General features: G+C 41.4%; 1 pseudogene and 1 gene segment (V, D, J or C); both read left to right on the top strand.

Annotated features, from left to right (window-relative positions):
- LOC141582273 (immunoglobulin heavy variable 3-23-like) overlaps window positions 1-23,790 on the top strand; it is a 62,820-nt gene extending 39,030 nt beyond the window's left edge. The window contains 1 exon segment of the V gene segment in view: window positions 23,273-23,790. Coding sequence covers window positions 23,273-23,790 — 518 coding nt within the window.
- Window positions 848-1,466, top strand: LOC141583433 (immunoglobulin heavy variable 3-15-like; annotated as a pseudogene).
- Window positions 23,791-25,129: the final 1,339 nt, after the last annotated feature.

The following is a 25,129-nucleotide window of genomic DNA, read 5'->3' as shown; positions in this document are numbered from 1 at the left end:
TTTTCCTCTCATTGCCCGAAAGAAAGAACTGAAACTGAGTGATTTACAGAGAAAAGAGGTTTGCTTTACTCATGATTCTGCTGGCTGTAGAGGAAGCATGATGATGGAATCTGTTCAGCTTCTGGGGAGACCTCAGGGAAGTTACAATGACAGCAAAAGGCAAAGGGGGAGCAGACACTTTATACGGCGGGAGCAGGAGCAAAGGAAGAGTGAGGGCGGAGGTGCTACACACTGTTAAACAGCCAAATCTCATGTGACCCCATTTACTATTACGGCAAGGGGATGATGCTAAACCATTTATTATAAATCTGCTCCATGATACGACCACAGGGCCCCAACTCCAATGTTAGGGAAGCAAAATCACAAAAGGTTGTGACAGGTGGGACATCCTGAAAACTCACTAGGCACGTCCCACATCGCCTGGGAGCTGTCTAGGGGAACAGTCTCTTCAGTGTTTAGAGGCACAGGCACAGGTAATGGGGCTGACACTGTCCAGATGTGTGATATCGGACACACTGCACAACCGCTCTGTGCTATGTGTAATTTATCTTCTCTGAAAATCTGACACTGACACTTGCATTAAAGATATTCTCCAAATATATAAAAGTAAAATAAGATGATGATTGCTAAATAATTATCAAGGCACAATCAGATAATCTGAAGTCACACTTTCCTGAGAGACAGGATTACCTCCAGGCTTTTCCAGGACACTCTCATCTGCTCTGGGCCCTGCCCTCTCCTCAGCTGTGCCACCCACAGCCTGCTTTGTAGCAGGAGACATGCAAATAGGGCCCTCCCTCTGCTCATCAAAACCAGCCCAGCCCTGACCCTGCAGCTCTGGGAAAGGAGCCCAGCTCCAGAATTCCCGGTGTTTCTATTCAGTGATCAGCACTGAACACAGAGGACTCACCATGGAGTTTGGGCTGAGCTGGGTTTTCCTTGTTGCTATTTTTAAAGGTGATTTATGGAGAACTAGAGATACTGAGTGCGAGTGGACATGAGTGAGGGGAACAGTGGATCTGTGTGGCAGTTAATGACAAGGGTGTCTCTGTGTTTGCAGGTGTCCAGTGTGAGGTGCAGCTGGTGGAGTCTGGGGGAGGCTTGGCTCAGCCTGGGGGGTCCCTGAGACTCTCCTGTGCAGCCTCTGGATTCAGCTTCAGTACCTACTACATGCAATGGGTCCGCCAGGCTCCAGGGAAGGGGCTGGAGTGGGTTGGCCGTATTAAAACCAAAGCTGATGGTGGAACAGCAGAATACGCCGCGTCTGTGAAAGGCCGATTCACCATCTCAAGAGATGATTCAAAGAACACGCTGTATCTGCAAATGAGCAGCCTGAAAACCGAGGACACGGCCGTGTATTACTGTGCAACTGACACAGTGAGGGGAGGCCCGTGTGGGCCCGGACACAAACCTCCTGCAGGAACACTCAGGGGAATCAGCTGCAGGGGGTGCTCAGGAGCCAATGATCAGAGTCAACGCCAGAGGCAGGTGCAGATGGAGGCTGATTTCCTGTCAGGATGTGGGTCTTCATCCTCCTCTCACAGTTTCTCTAGAGAAACTCTCTAAGTTTAGAATTCTGTGTTTCCTAATGTCATCTCTACGTATTTTTTAAAAGATCATTTTAACATGTGGACTTATTTTCACGTACAGCAAATGCAGATGACGCTTACAGAGATGAAAAGTCCTCAACCGTGGTCACCAGCATCAGAGTCCTGAGGAAGCTCAGCAGCGCCTGGCGAGTCTTCTCCAATCAGACCCAGGACAGAAACCTCAGGGAGATTCCCGGACTAGAACCGTCGCTAGGAATTTTGGCCTCAGACAATGGAGAGGCTGGGCCGGGTTTGGTGTCGTGTAGAACCTCACAGTTTTCACGTATGACCCTTCTCCTGACACTAAAGCCAATCGCATCAGCAGGGACCCGGGGCTCCTTTGCTCCCACTCCCTGTCCTTCCTTTGCAGTGCTGGTTGTCCCTTTTTTATTTGCTTTTCCTGCTTCCTGAAAAAGAAACAGATGGTCTCCATGGTCTCCATTCCTGGCCTCAAGGTATTTTCTTGGAGCGCAGGTGGGGCTCAGGCTGTGGCTCCTGCAGCCACGTGGGAGAGGCTGATGGGGCTTCCTTCTCCCCCATTTGCTCAGGACCCTCCACTGTGTCGTGTGTAGACTCACCTGGGACAGCAATTGGCCATTAATAATGAAGGGGATGAACTTATTTGATCAAAATGGGGTGTTGATGTGGAATGAACCCTGTTCTATGCAAGGTGTCAGAGTCATCTGCTTCAAAAGAGCTTATGAAAGTTAGAAAGAGTTAGAAAGAGGTAGAGAGAGCTTGTGAAATGTATTAGAATCAAAATGGAGCCACGTGTGTTAAAACCCCAATGAATGAAGGAAGGCCGTGAAGCAGGGTCTAACACACATATTCCTGATAGCAAGAACTGTCATAAATAGACTCTGCACAGCCACAACCTTACACAGAGGCCACCACAACCTTAAAAGAATTTCTTCTACAACAACTGCCGGTTCAACCTCACACCAATGTCACCTCTATATTGATCCTTCTAGCCCAGGATAATTGTCTCAAAACAGCTGATGTAACCCTCCTCATTTTTCCTGAATTATGTATCTTTCTTTTACCAACCTGAATGCATCCATACATATTTCAATTTCAACACCAATCCTTAAATAAATTTTATTATATTTTAGAGTCCCTCTCTGTTTATTATTCAGAGTTGACAAGCTACAGATGGACAGGCCACATTTCTGTGATACATAGAGGATGACAGTTTGTGGAGGTGGCTAGGAACATCCAATGTCCATAGGATCATCTGTCAGTAAGCACATGCTGGAAGTGCCATAGGGAGGTGAAGCTGCTGAATCACCATGGAATTTCATTTTCTCCAGTTCTGCTCTGGTGGAATCGGGCCCACAAATTTTATCAATGACAAGCTACCTAACCTAGACTTAGCTGATGACAGTTTTAATAACATCTATTAAATAAATTCACATCATATATTATATGCATATATATAATATGTATAAAATATGTAATATATATATATATATGCATACATAGGAGAGAAAGAGAGAGACAGAGTCTCACTCTGTCACCCAGGCTAGAGTGCAATGGTGTGATCTTGGCTCACTGCATCCTCCACCTCCCAGGTTAAATCAATTCTTCTGTCTCAGCTTCCTGAGTAGCTGGTACTACAGGTGGACACCACCACATCCAGCTAATTTTTGTATTTTTAATAGAGACAGGGTTTCTCCATATTGGTCAGGCAGATGTCAAATTGCTGACCTCAGGTGATCCACCTGCCTCAGCCTCCGAAAGTGCTGGGATTACAGGCATGAGCTGCCTTGCCCGGCTAACACCACCTATATTAGTGTTGGATTGAATAATTACAAAGTCTACCCTTACCAAGTGCACCATAACACTTACCACTACCCAGAGGGAAAAATCTTTAACATGAGATCTATGTTCTTAAGTTTGTTAAGGTGTAAAACTGACGGCTTCACAATTAGGCAATTATGATTTTGCTAATGAGTTGTTTTGGATTTTGACACATTTTCAGATTCATGGCATGGGATTACATTCTCCCATTCTGTAGACTGGAGTTGTTTCCATGGTTTGCGGAATCTTTCTGTTGTGATGCATTTCCACCAGTTCACTTCTGCATTTGTTGTCTGTGCCTTTAATTTGAAATACAGAAAATAGTTCTTAATATTATTTTCCGGGTGGGGGAAATTTTACAATTGCAAGCCATACGTTTAACTATTTAAATGTGATTTTTGTGTTCATTCTAAACTAAAATTCTTAATTCTTTGCATGTGTAGATGCAGTTTAACACCCTCTTAGGGAGAGACCTTGATTTCCACATTTTATATTGTTGGCTCACATACTGAAAATCAGTTTGCCATTGACATATCCTTTTATTTCTGAGCTCTCTCTATATATATTAATGCCAGGGCCATCCTGTTTTTATTTATGCATCAAATCGTGCATATTGTGAGTTTCAGTGTGTTTTTCAGAACCGGTGATGCCGACAGCCATGTTCTCGGTGCACTCCCGGCCTGGGGAAGCCCTCGCAGACCCTCCCCTCGCCTGTGCGGTCTCTGCATCCCCATCACAGCCAGTGCTTCCTGCTGGTCGTGATGCAACATAGCGTTATTCTAGTTTCCATACTGGATATTTGTTTTTTTCTTTGTTTGTATTTAGTTTCAAATTTCTATGTCAGGTCTCTAGAATACAGGAATTACTTCCAAGTGTGTTTTCTTGTTGTGCATTTTCATGGAGCTTCTTGAAGATTTAAAATCCTCCTTTGCATGCAGCATCTTTTACAATTATGCACCACTGTAGAACATCTGTATTTATTTAATTAAGTGCAATAACTTCTGCCTTTGGGGCTGAATTTACATCGGTAGGGCAATACACCTTAAATAAAAGTTTGTACTAGTAATATAAATTATTGGTTAATAACTACCACTTTATTATTTAGGTGTTACTTATCAAGAATTAATGTTAAGTCAAGGATCAAAATGGGAATATCATGTAAGGGATATAGAAAATATTTTGCTAATATAGAGGAAATTGACATGAGCACACTATTATTATCCATCCATATCTCCTGCCTATCACGTTATTAACCACGTGGTAACTCTGACTGTACTTGGGACTTGTTCTAATTTTAAAATTACCTACTTATTTATCTTAATGCTTCTAGATTATTATGTTTGACTATTTCAGCAGAGAGGGAAGAGAGACAGCCTAGGCTGACCAAACATTGAGGAAAATCACAACCTAATGAAACAAGAAGGCTGGATGTGAGAGGCTCCAGGATTGAATAGTTTGACAGCTCATGTGCCCAGGCAGTTTCTTTTCTCAGTTTTCCACACTGATGCATCCAGAAAGTCAGCTTCACCCCTCAGGTGACTTCCATGATGTCGTGACATGGAGACAACATTCCCAAGAGTAACCAATGTATTAAATATTCCTGGAAATGGGGAAGAGACATTTTTGCAATTCTCCGAAGGACCAGGAGCACCTCAACAGACCATCTCCCCTGCCCCCCATGACTATAACTTCACCACATTCCCAATGGACACTCATTCCTGAAGGGGATAATAAGATTCCATTGCCGAGGCTGGCAATTTCATCATATAAATTACTATCAACAGATATAAAGGTTTTAAAAACTAACTGAAGTCTGTTCTTCTATGCCCACCATGGATTACAGATCCCCCAATACCTTCTTTGTCTTTTCTGCTTGATTTGTCCCTTCACCTTGTTCTGTCTTCCCAAGAATCTCTTTCTGCTCCCTCAGGTGCATTCAAGTGTTTTATTTAACTGACGATTTTTTAATGGTGAAAGGCATTAGACTAAACAGTTAATATTCCTGCATCCGTATACCTAAAAAGACATTGTGACCCTGAGTCTGGGCGTGATCTTGTGCGTGTTCCTGCCCCTTCCCCAGATGAGAAGCTGGTCTGTGTGTTCCTGCCCCTTCCCCTGGGGTACAGTCCTCCCGTTTTCCCCAGACGTTTCCTCCCGCAGCTCCAGTGTTCTCCGTTGGTGTCATCGCCCTCCAGATCTGCTGCCCTGCACTGCAGACTAAGGCTCTGATTTCATAAGAAAGAGACGGGGCTGAGCTGCCACGGGCTTTGTCCAGCTGCTCTGTCAATGTCCTTGCGGTTTTTTTAACACAAGTAAGGTGAGATCTGCTTCAGAACGGAGGGCTGTCATGGGAACGACTGGCTGTCTCAGAATGGTGGCTGCCCTTACATCAACGAAGCCACAGTCCTGGATCGAACTGCTGCACTGGCTGCGAAACTCTGGAGCCCGTGCATTTGAGCTGCTGGTCTCGGTTGGGGTGGAGCCCGCTGCGCCAGAGCACCTGGCTCCCCGCCATCAGCCTCCCCTTTTTCAGGGGAATGTGAGGCTCTGTCTCACCGGATCACCTGGCTCCCTGCGTCGGCCTCTCCTTTTTCAGGGGAATGTGAGGCTCTGTCTCACAGGCCTTGCAGGTGCCATTTAACACGGTCGCCCAGCTTTGTGCGGACTTTTGTCCTGGAAGCCTGTGGCACTGGTCGGCCAGGGGAATCTCCTTGTCTTTGGGCCGTAAAGACCACGGGAGAAGCGCAGTATCTGAACCCGAGTGCCCGAGTAGCCAAAGAAGCCCCCAATGGCCTCCCCTCGGTAGAAGGGGATCCCCCAGTCTGCTGCACTTCCCAGGCGAGACAGTGCCCCGCCTTGCATTGGCTCGCCCTCCCTGGGCTACACTGACTGTCCAGCCAGTCCCACTGAGACTCACCTAGTACCTAGGTTGGAAATTTGTCACTTGCCCTCTGCGTCACTCTTACTGGGAATTGTGCTCAGAGCTCTTTCTACTCTGCCATCTTTGTGGAGCTCTCTCAATGTGCTTTTTTAAAAGATGATGTGTGAGGTAGAAAAAATTCTAGATTTGAGATGAAAAATAATTTTGGGCCAGGCGTGGTGGCTCATGCCTGTAATCCAAGCACTCTGGAGGCCAAGGTGGGCAGGTCACCTGAGGTCGGGAGTTCAAGACCAACCTGACCAACATGGTGAAACCCCGTCTTTAAAAAGAAAAAAGAAAAAAAGAAATATAATTTTGATAATGTTAGTAAGTAATAATTACAAATTTCTAGTTATTTTACTGCAGTAGTGTAGCAGGACACGAAACGAGCTTTCTTTACCAGGAAAATCACTTATCAGTGAGTTGCACATGGGTTGCTGATCTATGTTATCCTATTCTACTGTGTGTTGACTGTGACAAACCACTAAGATATGAAGCAATGACTTCAGCAAAGTTGTAAAGCCAGCTTACTAAAGAGCACAGCATTTGAAGAGTAAAGGTGCTAAATATTTTAAGCAAACACTGGAATCTCGAAACAGAGTAAGACTTTTTTTTTCTTTTTTCTTTTTTCTTTCTTTTTTTTTTTTTAATTGTTGTTGTTGTTGTTGTTGACATGGAGTCTTGCTCTGTCACCCAGGCTGGCGTAAAGTGGTGAAATCTCGGCTCACTGCAACCTCTGCCTTCCTGGTTCAAGCGATTCTCCTGCCTCAGCCTCCCAAGTAGCTGGGACTATAGGCATGTACCACCACACCCGGCCAAATTTTTTTGTATTTTTAGTAGAGATGGAGTTTCACTGTGTTAGCTAGGATGGTATCAATCTTCCAACCTTGTGATCCTCCCAACTCATCTTCCCAAAGTGATGGCATTACAGGCATAAGCCACTCTGCCTGGCTCAGAGTAAGGCTTTTTAAAACAATCGGACAAGTAACACGTAAAGAAAGCAAGTTATCGGCCGGGCACGGTGGCTCAAGCCTGTAATCCCCCCACTTTGGGAGGCCGAGGCGGGTGGATCACGAGGTCAAGAGATCGAGACCATCCTGGTCAACATGGTGAAACCCCGTCTCTACTAAAAATACTAAAAATTATCTGGCCATGGTGGCGTGTGCCTGTAATCCCAGCTACTCAGGAGGCTGACGTAGGAGAATTGCCTGAACCCAGGAGGCGGAGGTTGCAGTGAGCCAAGATCGCGCCATTGCACTCCAGCTTGGGTAACAAGAGCGAAACTCTGTCACAAAAAAAAAAAAAAAGAAAAAAAGAAAAGAAAAAGAAAAAAGAAAAAGAAAGCAAGTTATTGTGAAAAAGTTATTGCACAAAAAGCAAAATCACATAGTTGGTGAGAATTTATTAATGCCAGTATTCTAGATCAAGATGTGCTAGAAATAAACAGAGACAATTCTACTTTGATAATGTACAATTATTCACATGACAATATGTCACACGATGCTGAAAAGGCTTTGTGGAATAAACTGATAAATCACACTTTTTGTTATCCAAGTTCACGACCTAACCGATTTTTACCAATAATTGTCGCAGTGCAACAATTTTCAGATTTGTAAGTTATGGAGAAATTTAAGAAAACTTTTCTCCTACAAAAAAAAAATGCTACCTAAAAAAAGAAAAAGCCAAACCATGTTTTGTTTTTATGTCTGGAAACAAAGCTGTGTCTTAAAGAGACTGTGTGTGTCCTGGACACACACAGAGCTCCTTTCCCATGTGTGGTGTGCTTCCACATCTGTACATGGAGAAACACTGACTCCCAGAAAACGTAATATACATGAAAATGCAAAACTAAAATAGGGTGTTCGGTTCAAAGTGTTTATCACAGAATAATTTTATTATAAGACAGTATAATTTCCAAGTACCATCATTGTCACCAAACACCTGCAAGGCACAGTCACCTTATCTGGGCTCCGTCCTCTCCTCAGGCATCTCACCCCAGAGCTTGCTATATAACAGGAGACATGCAAATAAGGCCCTACCTCTGCTGATAAAAACCAGCCCGGCCCTGACCCTGCAGCTCTGGAAGAGGAGCCCAGCCCTGGGATTCCCAGGAGTTTCCACTTGGTGATCAGCACTGAATACAGACCACCAACCATGGAGTCTGTGCTGAGCCGGGTTTTCCTTGTTACTGTTTTAAAAGGTAATTCACGGAGAACGAGAGATACTGAGTGTGTGTGGACATGAGCGTGGGGAACAGTGGGTATGTGTGGCAGTTAATGACAAGGGTGTCTCTGTGTTTGCAGGTGTCCAGTGTGAGGTGCAGCTGGTGGAGTCTGGGGGAGGCTTGGTCCAGCCCAGGGGGTCCCTGAGACTCTCCTGTGCGGCCTCTGGATTCACTTTCAGTGACTACTACATGGAGTGGGTCCGCCAGGCTCCGGGGAAGGGGCTGGAGTGGGTTGGTTTTATTAGAAACAAAGCCAATGGTGGGACAGCAGAGTACACCGCGTCTGTGAAAGGCTGATTCACCATCTCAAGAGATGATTCAAAGAACTCGCTGTATCTGCAAATGAGCAGCCTGAGAGCCGAGGACACGGCCGTGTGTTACTGTGCGAGACACAGTGAGGGGAGGCCCGTGTGGGCCCGGACACAAACCTCCTGCAGGGGCGCGCGGGGCCACCAGGGGGCGCGCGGGACCCACCGAGGACGGGGCGGGCCCGAGGAGCAGGTGCAGGGGGAGGGTTCTTTTCTCCACAGCTGGAGAAGTCAACTTTGTATTTGCAGAATTCCGGAGCATTTTAGGCTGTGACATTTTATTAGCTATATTTGTTATAAGTTTGTTAACGTTAGTATTTAAATGTTACTAATTATTAAAACTATGTATATACAAATATTTTTTAAACATATACTTTCAAGGAAAAAACATTCAAAATTATTTGCACTGATTCTTCCAGGGTTTTATTAACATTTGTTGACATCAACAACCACATAGCTATAGGGACTGAAATTTATACGCATAGAAAGATGTGTAGGCCAGGCGTGGCTCACGCTTATAACTCCAGCTACTCAGGAAACTGAGGCGGGAGAATTCCTTGAACCAGGGAAGTGGAGGTTGCCGTGAGCCCTGTCATGCCACTGCCGTCAAGCCTGGGTGAGAGAGTGAGACTCCATCCGAAAAGAAAAATAAGGAAGAAAGAAATAAACAAAGAGTAAGTATAAATACACTTATCTATGCACACATGTTGTAGGCATTCATATTAAACATTACAATAAAATAATTCTGAAAATATCTCCTCAAAAATCAAACTTAATGATGAACAAAATATAAATTATTAGAGTAATTCACAATAGATTTCAATTATTTTTCATTGTTTACATGAATTGATTTCTGTTTGTTCATTTAAAAGTAGTATATTGGTCACTTCAAAAGAGGTAAGAGTACATTTTAAATGTTGTTGTCACACTAAATGATAAGAATTTGAGGTGACGAATGATATTTATCTTAATTCTTATTATCTTAGTTATTCCATATTGTATTCACAAATCAGAATATTGCTTCTTACCTTGTGAATATAAAGAGTCATAATTCGTGAATTTAAAATAAAATTTTTTTTATTTTAATTCTTAAAATTTATTTCACATCATTATCTTTTTCTTCACTTCCATGTCTCATTGGATCCTCTCGAGGGCCCAGCCGCACCCCTGTCTCCTGGAAGCTTCTGGGAGTGGCTGCAGCCGGGCAGAAGCAGGCGCCCCAGGTGAGTCCACAGGACCTGGAGCCCCCCTCTGCTTGGATCAGGCCATCTCCTCGGGATCACAGGACTCTTCATTATCCTCACCCCACTGTTGTACCAAACAGGCAACATCACACTTCAATTCACCACACTTTGCTTTAATTTTCCAAAACATCATGAAGGAGATCATTTTAACAGTAAGTGTATTACAGTCAAATAAAATAAACTCCTTTCCATGAGACACAGTTGTTTATCAGGATTTTACATGTAGTTTGTGTTTTCCATTGCTTTATACATGAGATACTAATATCTCCATATTGGAGATTATTCCCGTAAGTCATCCTTTAAAATTAATTTTTCCAGACAAACCCATGATATAATTACAAATTTCAGGTGTAATAACTGGGCCAACATTAAGACTATATTAATAATTAATACATATACTTGCCAATATCATTATTTTCCTGTGGTCCCCACTTATAATTTTATACAAAATATTAGTAAATTACTCTGATAAAACAGGTTAAAATATTATACAAATAGTTTACTAAGTTTGTATAACTAATAATATAAAATATTGCACATATTTTTAGCCATGTTTAAATTATCTGTGAAATTTTTGTTTATTAATTTTTCATTTTAATATGTCACCTTTATCTTTCTTATCTCTGGGACTTTATTCTAGTATAGCTGAATGTATTTTAATAATTGTTGTAGTAATCACATTTACATTTTGTATTTGAATTTTCATACACATTTTGTCAATATTTTAATTTCAGTATAAAATATTACTATACAATCCATTTTCTATTTTTAGGAGATAAAATTAAGATAAAATGCATAGAGTTTCAATGGATAGCTTGATGGTTCCTGACAAATGTGTGCACAAATTAAGGAATTATTTACTTACTTTTTAGTGTATACCCAGTAGTGAAATCACTGTGTAAAATGATATATCTGTCTTAAGCTCTTTGAGAAATCTCCAGTCTGCTTTCCAAAGTGGCAGGACTAATTTCTGTTCCTATCAACAGTGTATAAATGTTCTCTTTTCTCCACAGCCCCACCAGCATCTGTTGTTTTCTGACATTTTAGTGATAACTATTCTGAGAGGGGTGAAGCTGCACACCTGCAATCATGTCATCTTTGATTAAGGCTGACAGAAACAAGCAATGAGGAAAGGACTGACTCCCTGTTCAATAAATACTGCTGGCACAACGGGCTAGCTGTATGATGAAGATTTAAGCTGGACATCTACTTTCAACATGTATAAAATTACCTCAAAATTGATGAACGATTTAAACGTTAGACTTCAAACGATAAAAATCCTTGCAGACAACCTAGAAATACTCTTCTCAACACTAGTTTTGACAAAGAATTTTTGGCTTAGTATCCAAAAGCAATTGCAACAAAAAATGAAATAGGCAAGTGGGACCTAATTAACTAAGGAGTTTCTGCTGAGCAAAACAAACAAACAAACAAACAAACAAACAAACAAACAAAACTATCAGCAGAGCAATCAACCTACAGACCGTGAGAAGATCTTCACAAACATCGCATCCACCAAAGTCCTAACATCACATCCAGAATCTGTTCGAAATTTAGCAAATTAAGAAGCAAAAAACAAATAACCTCATTAAAAATTGGCTAATTTATCTGTGTCCCCACCGAAATTGAAACTTGAATTTTATATCCCAGAATTCCCAAGTGTTGTAGGAGGAACCCAGAGGGAGGCGATTGAATCACTGGGGCCTGTCTTTCCTGTGCTATTCTTGTGATAGTGAGTAAGTCTCGCAAGATCTCCTGGATTTATCAATGGTTCCCGCTTTTGCTTCCTCATTTTCTCTTGCCACTGTCGGGTAAGGAGTGCCTTTCACCTCCCATCATGATTCTGAGGCCTCCCCAGCCATGTGGAACTGTGAGTCCAATTAAAACTCTTTTTCTTCTCAGTTTCAGGTATGTTTTTATGAGGAGTTTGAAAATGGAGTAATACATGGGCAAGTGACACAAACAGATACTTCTCAAAAGAAAACACACAAGTGGCCAGTAAATATCTTTTAAAAATGTTTAGCATCACTAATCATCAGAGAAATGCAAATAAAGTTTCTGATTTCTGTCACTCTATGTCCATTTTTCTTGTTTCCAACTTCATAAAAATGGAATCAAATATCATAGATCTTTTTTTTGTAAGGGACTTGTTTTGCTATTTGTGAGCTTCATTCATGTAATTGCGTCTATCAAGTTCTTGTCATCATATCCGTACATATGTATGTACTCATACACATATAGGTATTTCATATCTGAAACAGTCCATTATATTAATACATGACAGTTTGCTAAGTAAATAAATCAGTTCATTCAGTTAATAAGTGACAATAAGTATATCTATTTTTCTGTTGATGGAATTTAAATGTTTCCATTATAAATATCTTAAACCAATCTGTTATAAATATCCTTGTGCAAGTTCTTCTGCTTATATTTTCACAGTTTTATTGATAAAATATGTATAAATGTAAGTATGCATCACCTTTTTAGCTTTATGGAGCTATAACTAAGTAACAACATTTTATGCATTTAATGTACAACATTTGATGTATTGATGTATTTGGGAAAATGCTCATCATGATCAAGGTAATTGGTATGCTTATCATCTCAGAGAGTTATCATTTTATGATTTTAATTTATTGTGTGTGTGTCATAGGAACACCTAAGATCTACTCTTCTGGCAAAAGATAAATTTGTAAAATAATATTCATTAGCATCGTCACATCAGTGTGAATTTCATCTCCAGAACTTCTTCAACCTGTGTATCAGTCCGTTCTCAAACTACTATAAAGAACTACCTGAGACTAGGAAATTTATGAATAAAAATGGGTTAGTTGACTCACAGTTCTGCAGCCTCAACAGGAAGCATTACTGGGAGGCATCAGGAAACTTAGAATAATTGTGGAAAGTGAAGGGGAAGCAAGGACCTTCTTCACATGCTGGCAGGAGAGACAGAGAGAACGAGCAAGAGAAGATATACCACACTTTTAAACCATGAGTTCTTCAAAGAACTATATCCCAAGAACATCAAAGGGGAGGGTTGCCCCATGATCCAGTCAGTCCCCATCAGACCTCTCCTACAACACATGGGGATTAAAATTTGACGTGAGATTTGGGTGGAAATACAGAGTCAAACCATATCATTCCACCCCTGGCCATCACAAATCTCATGTCCTTCTCACACGGTAAAGTATAATTATCTCTTCGCAGCAGTCACCCATTCTTAACTCATTTCAGCATTAACACAAAAATCCACAATCTAAAGTCTCCTCTGAGACAAGGTAAGTTTCTTCTGCCTATAAACATGTAAAGTCAAAAACATGTAATGTCCATATGGGAGGTATTGGCCATAACAAAAGGGATACGGGCCCCATGCAACTCCAGACCCCAGCAGGGCAGTCATTAAATTGTAAGGCTCCATGTCTCACATCCAGGACACATTGACACAAGAGGTGGTCTCCCAAGGCCTGGGAGACTCTACCCTTATGGCTGTGCAGGGTTCAGTCCCCATGGCTGCTTTCATAGGCTGGCATTGCGTTCCTATGTTTTTCCAGGCACACCGTGCAAGCCATTGGTGGAGCAACCATTTCGGGGTCTGAAGGATTGTGGCCCTCTTCACACAGATCCACCAGCCAATGCTCCAGTGGGAACTCTGTGATAGATCCAACACCACGTTGTCCTTCTATGCTGGCCCAGTAGAGTCACTTCATTAGGGCTCAGCCCCTGCATCAGACTTCTGCCTGAATATCCAGGCACTTTCATACATCATCTGATATCTAGGAAGAGATTCCTAAACTTCAACTCTTGCCTTATGTGCACCAGCAGGCTCAACACCACATGGAGGCAACCAAAGCTTAGGGCTTGCAGCCTCAGAAGCACTGGCCATAGTTTTACCTTGACCGCTTTTGGCCATGGCTGTAACAGGAGAGTCAAGGACGCAAGGTGCCATGTCCCGAGGCTGCACAGGACAGTGGCGCTCTGGGCCTGGGCCATGAAACCATTTTTCTCTTCTGGGCTTCAGGATCTGTGATGGAAAGGGCTGCCACAAAGATCTCTGAAATGCCCTGGAGACATTTTTTTCCCATTGGGCTCCTCATTACTTATGCAAATTTCTGCAGGGAGCTTGGATTTCTACCCAGAAAATGAGTTTTTCTTGTCTACTACGTGGCCAGGCTGCAATTTTTTATCAAACTTTTATGCCCTGCTTTCCTTTTAAATGTGAGTTCCAATTTCCTACCACCACTTTGTGAATGCACACGACTTACATTTGCAGAAATAGCCAGGTCAAATCTTGAATGCTTTGGTGCTTAGAAATTTCTTCTGCCAGGTACCTTACATCATCTCTCTCTAGTTCGACATGTCACAGATCACTAAGGCAGGGGGAAAATGCTGCTAGTCTTTTTGCTAAAGTGTAGCAAGTGTGATCATTACTCCATTTCATAGTAAGTTCTTCCTCTCTATGTGAGGCCACCTCGGCCTGGACTTTATTGTCCATATCGCCATCAGCATTTTGGTCAAAACCATTCAACATGCCTCTAGGAAGTTTCAAACTTTTCCACATCTTTCTGTCTTCCTGTGATCCCTCCATGCTTTTCCAACCTCTGCCCATTACCCAATTACAAAGTCACTTCCACATTTTCGGGTATGTTAATAGCATTACCTCACTCCTAGTTCAAATTTTTGGAAAATTAGTCCATTTTCAGACTGCTATTAAGAGCTACCTGCGACTGAGTAATTTATGAAGAAAAGAGGTTTAGTGACTCCTGGTTCCGCAGGCTAAACTGGAAGCGTTACTGGGAGGCATCAGGACACACAATCATGACGGAAGGGGAAGGGGAAGCAAGAACCTTCTTCACGTGGTGGCAGGAGAGAGAGAGAGTAAGTGAGCCGGGAGGGACCACACCTTTAAACCAACAGATCTCTTGAGAACTTTATCATGAGAGCAGCAAAGAGGAAGGCCACCCCATGACCCAATCACTTTATATTAGGACTTACCTTCAACATGTAGGGATTTCAATTTGGTGTGAAATTTGAGTCAGAACACAGAGCCAAACCATATCAACCTGCATATTATCCTTTGACCAACATCACCCAATTTTCTTCCTCCTTCCAGCCCCTGGGAACTACTATTCCACTCTGCTTCCAAGAGCTTGACTATTTTAGATTCTACATATAAATGAGGTCATGCAACATTTGTCTTTTGGAGTCTGGCTTATTCCACTTACCATAGTGTTCTCCATGTGTTCCAATTTAAGAATTTCCTTGTTTTTAAAGGCTGAATAATATTCAACTTTTTGTAGGTATAAGCCACATTTTATCTGTTTATTCATAGATGGACATTGACTTATTTTCCAAATCTAGGCTGTTATTCATAATCTCACAATGAACATGTATTTGTCACACTCACTGTATTATCTCTAGATGTATTCTCAGAAAGGGGTATACTCTATGTTCAAGTCACTGAGTAATCTTCATGTTGTTTTTCATAATGAGTGTACTAATTTATACTTTGTTCAAAATCATACTTGGATACTTTTGAACCACATTTTCAGGTCTATGTTTATGTCTCGAATCTATTTTTAGCTGATTTCTGTGTGTTGTGTGAGGTGAGGCCCATCTTTCTTCTTCTGCATACAAATGTGCAGATTTCACACCACTTGCTGAAGGACTGTCCTTTCTCTATTGCTGAGTTCTGGGCAACTTGTCAAAGATCAGTTTCTTGGAGAGAAAAGGGCAATAACAGATACATCCTTAACATTGTGATAACTTTAATGTATGAAAACCATTCTGCTAAACTTACATGGAAGATTGTGGGAGGTTATAACAATGTGGGACTTAATATCAGCCATGCCTCACGTAATCTTTTTATAATAGTTCCTTTCCTGGATGTGCTTCACTCAGTTCATATAAAACCTGATTGGTAACAGACAAAAAACACAAAATGCAGATGCTTTTAATCAACTAAAAGAGCTGTAGCCTTTTGTCAACAAATTATTTCAAGACATGGAGAACACAAACAGATGATAAATAAAATACATTCACATCCCCTCAAGGATGGAAAATGAAGAAAGTCTACATAAATGTGTCCAAAGGGCTGTATGGCTTGATATATGTGTAGGCCTCTGTGTTCAAGTTTTCCCAGGATCTTGTGGTGAGCTGGTCACACCTCATCAAGAATTAACCTCTGCTGTCTTTTCTAAGTTTCCTCAAAGTGTTTATTTAATCTGATAACCATTTTGTCTATAAATTATAGAGTTGAAATGCAACAAATATTCATTTGAAATAATCTGGCATAAAATATCTAAGTAAAATCGATAACTAGATGTATTTCATTCATTTTTTATTTAATATCAGGGGCTAAGCATTAATATATTTTGATAAAATCTGTGACTCTCTCTCAGCACCTTTATCCTCTGAAGATATGGTCTGGCATGGCAGTTTTCTTTGTTTCAGTGTTACCTCTTTTTACACTGACTTCTGCTTTTACATTTGCCAGGAATTTGGGATAAAGGAGGGTTTCTAAGAGTTCCCTAACCTGCCCATTTTGATGGGTGTTCCAGAATATGTGAGATGCTTTTTCACTTACAAAGCACCCCAAAGCCATGCACTGCCTTACAATGTGTTTGTTTCCTACTTTGACAAATTAGAACATTCTAATAAATACAATCACTTCTGCCACATGGGCTGATTTTACATCAGATAGAGGACTATGTTCTAAAGGAAGGCTTTTGTTAGCAACAGCAATTTTAGTCATTAACCTACAGTTTCCTTATTGAGGTGTGATTCATAACAAATAATATTAGATAGAGGTTCTCCGTGGAAGTGTCTGAATCTCTTGGGTGTACAGGGTCTCCCAATTAACATGAAGAATTCATGAGCTCAGTCAGTTTCCAGCCTGTCTCACTATCACCACAAACTGTGACCTCACCTGGAGCTTGGGTTAACAGCCAAATTAGTTATTTTTTAGTCTTTATGCCTCTAGATTATTATGGAGCTATTTCAGTAGAAAGTTAAAAAGAATATTTGTACTGACTAAACAACATGGAAAATCATAAATATAATGCAAAGCTTACACATGAGAGGCTCCAGGCCTGGATGATGAAACAGTATGCAGGTAATTTCCTTGGTCAATTCTACAATGACACACCCAGCATATCAGCTTCATTCCCCATTTAACTCCTAGTATGCAGGGACATGGCAATGACGTTTTCAAGGGTCACATACAGATGTGAAATCTGATGTGAATAGGGGAGGAGATGATTCAGCAATTTTCCTCTGAAGGACCAGGAAAGCCTGGACAGCCCACCTCCCTAATCGCCATGATTGCACCACGTGCTCACGTGGATACTTATCCCTAATAGGATAAAAGAACTCCACTGATGTAGCTGAGCATTTTATAATATAAATTACTAGAGACTGGCATTGATGTTTCAATAACTAATTTTTATTACCTAAATTTAATTATGCCTGAATTCTTACCTCTTTCTTCAGTGAAAATGTGCTTGCTGTGATTGAGTTTTAGGAAGATTCCCAGTATTCACAACTGAGCTTCCAAGAGTGTATTGAGAGCAAAAACTGGATGAGGGCAGAGAAACCCACCTTTACCACTAACCTGAAGTGAACTCAGCGAGATCCATGCTCACTGCTGCTTCTTTGCAGAGTTCAGGTTTCTGCTTCTCCCAATTCCAACACAGACTCTCCTGCTCCCCAAATGTTTGGCCTCCACTTGCTATAAGGTCACGCTTGGTTCCTAGCTTGTTGTCTGAACCATTTTATGAGGGTGTGGTGAGCCATTCAATGAAAATTATATTTCTTCTCAAATTGAATCCCATGGTTGATCATGCATTATTTTTCTGATTATGGTAATTGACTTTTCTTGGCATGTTCATTACTAGTAACATTCAAAGCCATTTCATTTACATGTTTGATGCTTCATGTTTTGTTGCTATGACACTTTTTCTTCTATTGAGTCTTCCCACTAGCATTATAACATAATCTGGTATCCAGGCTCAGTTGTCATTGATAAATGCATATGTTAAAAGCTATGGATTCTTTTGCAGCAGACATAATTTTCTCTTTTATGGAGATGAACACACACTACTGAGTTACCCCCACTCACAAGAACATTTGCATAAGTATGATATTTTCATTTATTTGACTAATACATTCTATCATTCTCCCTTCAAATTTTTTACCCCCGAGAAGACCTGGACAAACTCTTCTGCATCTGTTCAAACCATAAACTCAGAAACCACATGGTGAGTAAAAGCTCACCTGGTTCTGGATTTTGGGTCCAGCTCTTCCACTCCAGTGTTCCACAGCACCTCAGCCCACCTGTCCAGGTTCCAACAAAGTTCAGCTCCTGCACAGTAAAGAAAACAATTGAGTGAGGAGAGAACTGCAGATGATAGACCATACCTGAAAACTGTTCATGTGACAGGGGAGTACTATCAAGCACATAAAATAAACTCAACTGAACTACAAATCATAATGTGATTAATAACGGGTGAATAATAGGAATATCCTTCTCTCAAACGAATCAATGAATAAAGGTAGATAAATACATAAGTATATATACATACATATATTACTAGAAATGACTAATATTCAAAAAAATGCAATAAGAAGTCTTTTCATCCTTCATTTTTGCTTGAAACCCAGAAACGCAATAAAGTAAAATAAAATAAACAACAGAAGCTGGCCAGGATGCACAGAAAGATAAACTCGTTTCTTTCTCTTTTCTTTTTTTTTTTAACTACCCACCCCTCCACCAGTAAGGTACACTATTATAGACCACTGATGGAAGTGAAAATTAGTACAGCCATCATGGGAAAAATAGAACTGCCATGTAATTCAACAATCCAACTGCTAAGTATATATCTATCTAAATAATTAAAGTAAAAAACTAATATTGAAGAGATACCTGTACAATCGTGTTTCTTGCAGCGTTATTCACAATAGCTAACGTATGAAATCAATATGTGTCCACCAACAGTTGAACAGATAAATAAAATGTGATATTTTAACACAACTGAATATTACTCAACCTTAGAAATGGAATTCTGTTGTTTGAAGCAACACGGATGGAACTGGACACAATTAGGTGGAGTGATACCAGCCAGACGCAGAAAAATAAATACCACATTTTCTCAATGTTACGTGGAAGCTGAAGAAAGCTGATCTTCTAGCAGTAAATAGTAGAGTAGTGGTTATGAGATGCCAGGAATGGGAAGAGACTGAGAGATAAGAAGAGGTTTGTTGACAAATGCACAGTTACAGGTAGACATGAAGGATGTGCTCTAGTGTCCTGCCGCACAAGAGAGCGACTCCAGTTAACAACATATGGGAATTTTATGTCTACAAGTAGCCAGAGAGAGAATTTTGTGTGCTACCTACACAAAGAAATGTTACTGTCTAGCCTGGCGAATTTGTTCATTGTTCTGATTTGGTCATACCACATGGCACACATGTATAGAAATGTCACACTATACCCCATAAATATAAACACTTATGTGGCAACGCTAAAAAATTATTTAATTAAAAAGAATTTTATTGGCATATATTACAAATGATTCAACACACAGCCAGGAATAATAACATTTTTCTTTGAAATAGTGAATTTTCTAACAACGTAGTTACATTCATTTGAACTAAAGCATGTGTTTGATCATGTTTAGAATAGACCGACTTATGTGTATAACAATATATTTTCATTTTAGGCTTCTACTTAATACTATCAATGCAAATAATTTTAAAACAGCTAAGTAAAAAGAATATCGTTGAGGAAATGTGTGTGTGGTGTGTGATGTGTGAGTTTTTTCTTGCACACTGCTCTGTCTATGGTGGATGTGTGGTGCATGCATCTGTGTCTGTGTGTGTTTACTCTGCTTGGGGTTCGCTGTGATTCTAGGATCTGTATTCCTGTGTATTTCACAAAACTGGGAACATTCTTACCCATCATTTATTCAAGTACTGTCTTTGTATCTACAATTTCTCCTTTTCAGGTTTAAAAAGTACATATACTATACCTTTTCCCTTGCCATTTACTTTGTGAAATTTCTAGTGACATTTTAATTGCATGGTTGCATTTAAAAGCTGAGCCAGCTCGACTGAGGGGTGTGCCCAAAGCTTGCTCAAGGTTTATGCTGCATTGCTTTCGCTTTCTTGTGGATTTCCATTTGATTCCTTCTTAGTATTTTTATCCTTCAGTTTCCTGTCTAGTCCTGCATCATGTCCACAGTTTCGGTAAGAGATTTTTACATATGAATTATAGTTACTTTACATACCTTATTTAATTAGATAGTTCTAATTAAATAATGAATCATTTCTGAATCTCATTCCAATTATTGTTTATTGAGAATTTGATATTTCTCACTAACATATGTAATAATTGTTGTTGATAACCAGACCTGTTGGGTTGGACAGTTAATGTTGGCTTATTATTTCATTTTATGCATTTTCTGCCTGTATTTCACCACACTCTATCTTTGCCGGGCCTTCATTGTGGAAATGTCTGTGAATCTTCTCAGAGCTACATTCGACATTCACTTTTGCAGTTGACATCAGAGTTGAAGTCTGTTCTTTCAGGTCCACTAAAGACTTCAGATCCTCCCGTGACACCTTGCTTTTCTTTCCTGCTTGGCTTTGCCTCTTCACCTTGTCCCGTCCAGAGAGTCGCTCTCAGCTCCTTCAGGTGGGTTGAAATGTTATATTTAACTGACAATTGTGAAATTGGTGGAAGTTGGTAGAATAATAAAAGATATTCTGACCTTTCACGGGTCCACATTTCCACGAAGGCACCGTGATGCCTGGTCTGGGTGTGAGCTTCGAGTGTTTCTCCAGGTGAGATGTTGGTCTGTGCGTCCTTGTTCCTTTTTCCCTGGGTGGAGTCCTCTTGTTTTCCCCAGTTGCTCCCTCCCACAGCTCCAGTGTTGTCTTTTTGTGTTATCACCTTCCAGATTTGCTGACTGACCTTCCGATTAAGGCTCCTGTTAAATAAGAAAGAGAGGGGAGACACTTCTCAATGGAACTTAGGCGAAGACCTCTTTTCCCATCTCAGTTCCTAAGGGGTTTCCCCAGTGCCCCTAAGACACTGGCTTTGGTGACTTGCCCCTGCTGAGTAATATCGTAGTTCTGCAGTGGGGATACAGGAGGTGGGTCTAAATGCATTTCAGAGTGTGGGCTCCTTTTCTCTCCCAGACAGACACATTGGGACAGAAATATGTTTTTGATGGTCCTGCTTTGGGGAAAAAAGGATTCAAGAGGATAGAAAAGCTCTTCAGCATGTTGTCCCTGAGAAATTCACACTACAACGTGTTTCCTACACTTGCCTTTGAGTAATCCTACCCATCACTTTTACTAAATAAATGCCAAACAAATAAGAATATATAGTATGTTCTTTTATTTTTACACATTTTGGTAAATTGAAATATGTCTTAAGTAATATAATAAAGATTAGCAGTTGCCTGGGGAAACGGTGGAGGAAGGGAAGGGGAAAGGAGCAGGAATATAGCAGAACAAGAGGAAATGTTGAAAAATTCGGCATGATGGTCCTTATTTTGGGGAAAAAGTATTGAAAAGCATAGAAAAGCTCTTCAGTATTTTGTCCCTGAGAAATTCACACTTCAACATATTTACTACACTTGACTTTGAATAATCCAATATATGTGTGTGTTTGTATCTTGTAATAGCTACATTTTATATTCCAGACTCTGCTCCAGTTCAGCTCACACCCTGGCTTTGTTACTCTTTACAGGAACTTGCATCTCCATAGATTTCTGACTTGATGTTTATCGTAAAATTTCCAGTATTTAAACTATATTTTTAATTAGGAAAACTCCCTTTTCTGTGTTTATCTATCGTTGTTGATGTGGTTGTAAAAACAGAAAAAGTAAAATATATTCCTTGTCTACGTACATTTCAAAGGTGACTTGCAGATTTTTCTTTTGTTAAGTGCCAGAGCAATAAAAGAATGGTAATATTGTTAAGCTGCTTAGTAGAAAAACAAATTATGGTAAATTGTTTGCTGGAACACTACCCATCATTTATACTAAATAGACGCCAAACAAATAAGAATATATAGTATGTTCTTTCATTTTTATACATTTTGGTAAATAAAAATATGCCTAAAGTAATATAATAAAGATTAGCAGTTGCCTGGGGAATTGGCAGAGGAAGGGAAGGGGAAAGGAGCAGGAATATAGCAGAACAAGAGGAAATGTGGAGAAGAATTCACTTGTCCACTTTCTCGATAATGCTGGCAGTTACATCATGTTTATTCATTGTACATTTTAAATATGTAAAATGTATTATCTTTCAATTAAGCCTCATAAAATGTATTACAAGAAAACAAATGGAAACTTAGACAACGAAGGAGTAATATGAAGATACAAAAAATGTGTAAAATGTCTGAGCTACTTGAAAATTAATGTGCCTGGACCCTAGTTCTCCTCATATTTTCAGGTGAGTGCTGGAGGGCAGCAACATCACACACGCTTGTGTTACAGAAACTGGGTTCTGAAAACCACCCTAGAAACATCCAGCTTTGTCCTGGAGTTGGTTTAGGGAGCAGGCAGAGCCAGTGATGAGGAGCACAGGGCCAGATACCGGGGTCCACTCATCCCAGACATGAGCTCCTACATGCATACAGAGCCCCTCCATGTGTGGGTTCGCTTTCACATCTGTAAAAAGGAGAAAATATTGACTCCTACCGACCATAATTTACAGAAATACTTAAACATTAGATAGGGTGATCAGGGCAAAGTGTTTGTCACAGCACAATTTCATAAAGAACACATATGTTCTGAACACCATCCTTGTCAGCGAACTCCTGCAGGACAATGTCATCTTCTCTGGGCACAGCCTCCTCCTCAAGCGTCCCGCCCTAGATCTTGCTATATAGTAGGAGACATGCAAATAGGGCCCCCCTGTACTGATGAAAACCAGCCCAGCCCCGACCCTGCAGCTCTGAGAGAGGAGCCTTAGCCCTGGGGTTCCAAGGCATTTCCACCTGCTGATCAGCACTGAACACAGAGGACTCAGCATGGAGTGGGGGCTGAGCTGGTTTTCCTTGTTGCGATTTTAGAAGGTAATTCATGGAAAACTCGAGAGACTGAGTGTGTGTAGACATGAGTGAGAGAAACAGTGGATGTGTGTGGCAGTTTCTGACCAGGGTGTCTCTGTGTTTGCAGGTGTCCAGTGTGAGGTGCAGCTGGTGGAGTCTGGGGGAGGCTTGACAAAGCCTGGGGGGTCCCTGAGACTCTCCTGTGCGGCCTCTGGATTCACCTTCAGCAGCTATGACATGAGCTGGGTCCGCCAGGCTCCAGGGAAGGGGCTGGAGTGGGTCTCATACATTAGTTATGGTGGTGGTAGCACATACTACGCGGATTCCGTGAAGGGCCGATTCACCATCTCCGGAGACAACGCCAAGAACTCGCTGTATCTGCAGATGAGCAGCCTGAGAGCCGAGGACACGGCCGTGTATTACTGTGCGACAGACACAGTGAGGGGAGGCCCCTGTGGGCCCGGTCACAAACCTCCTGCAGGGGTCCCCGAGACCGCCAGGGGGCGCCCGGATGCTGCGCACGGGGCTGTCTCGGGGCAGGTGCAGGTGCAGCTGAGGGCTGGCTTCCCGCCGTGGTCTGGGGCTGCCTCTTGTCACATCTCCCCAGGGAACCTCCCAGAGTCACAATTCTGTGCTAACACTTGATGTCTCTAAAGACAAAACTTTTTGTCCTTGTTTCTTTGTTTTTGTAACAGGAGGACACATCTTCACCTCGACAGGAGACGCAGTGTCACTTTGGGGACAGATCATCTTTCCATACTTCCTGAGGAATCCTATGGAAACATTGGGAGTGTTTTCCAGTTAGACTCGGGACAGAGACCTCCATGGGAATCTCTATTATAACAGGCTTTGAGTTTCATCAGGAGCCAAGAGGCAGGCTCGCCCAGGGTCAGGGTCCTTTAAACCTGATGGTATCACAGCTGTCTCCCCTCGTCTTGTAAAACTGTGCACATCTGACTTACACTGTTTCAGTTGACCCTCTTTCTGCTAATCCATTTCCTTCTCTGCAGACCTGATTATCACAGTTTCCTTTCTTCTTCTCTTCCCTAAAAACAGAATTAGTTGTCTTCCGTCAAAACCCCAGGGCTCAGGTCTGCAGGACCTGGGGAGGCTGAGGGACTTTCTCACTCCCCATTGCCTGGACATCCCGGCTGTCTTCTGAGCATGGAGGCATTTGGAAAATGAAGTGGACATCAGTCATAAGGGAATAGTACTAGTTTCCTCCAGTGGGATGTTGATGCAGAACTGACCTTGTGCTTCTCACACTGTCACAGAGTTTGGACTCTCACATCCAACTTTGAGGAAAGCTAAGATTGGACACTCCATTGTTCTGTGACCTCTGGGTAACAGTAATTGTAGGGTCTGGCTAGGCATGCCTAAGGTCAATACCACTGGCCATTGGGAAAGACAGGCTGGGATTCCCGGGAAGACCTGCATTTGCCATCCACCATGGCATCCCATTGTCTTCTGTTAGGTTCTGATTGATTCAGCCTCACCTGGATTATCTAGAACACTCTTTGTGACTCAGGAAAAAATAATGGCAGACTCCCCAAACACCTGTATGATGCCATTAAAGCCACACCCTGGTTCGTGTGTGATTGAGAGACTGTGGTCTAGTCAAGGTGACACGTAAAATTATTTGTTTCCATTATTATATTTTATTTTATATTTGGCAATATAATCATGCTCATAAATATGTGTCCTACATTTTCTTTGCATAAAACTTTGGAATCAGAACAACTTTATTTTGCAAAGGGTCTAGACAAGATAAGACTGAGACCTGCTGGGCTACACTCCCAGTAAGTTAAGGTGTTCTTCATCACAGGATGAGATAGGAGGTCTGCACTAGACACAAGTGATAAAGACCTTGCTGATAAAGGTTACAGGAAAGAAGCTGGCCAAAGCTCACCAAAACCAAGACAGCAACAAAAGTCACCTCTGTTCGCCCTCACTGCTAATTATATGCTAATTGTAATGCATTAGC

The sequence above is a fragment of the Saimiri boliviensis genome, chromosome 2 (assembly GCF_048565385.1).
Source record: "Saimiri boliviensis isolate mSaiBol1 chromosome 2, mSaiBol1.pri, whole genome shotgun sequence".
Classification (NCBI taxonomy): domain Eukaryota; kingdom Metazoa; phylum Chordata; class Mammalia; order Primates; family Cebidae; genus Saimiri; species Saimiri boliviensis.
The sequence above is the reverse complement of the archived record's forward strand: the minus strand, read 5'-3'. Positions and strand labels throughout refer to the sequence as shown.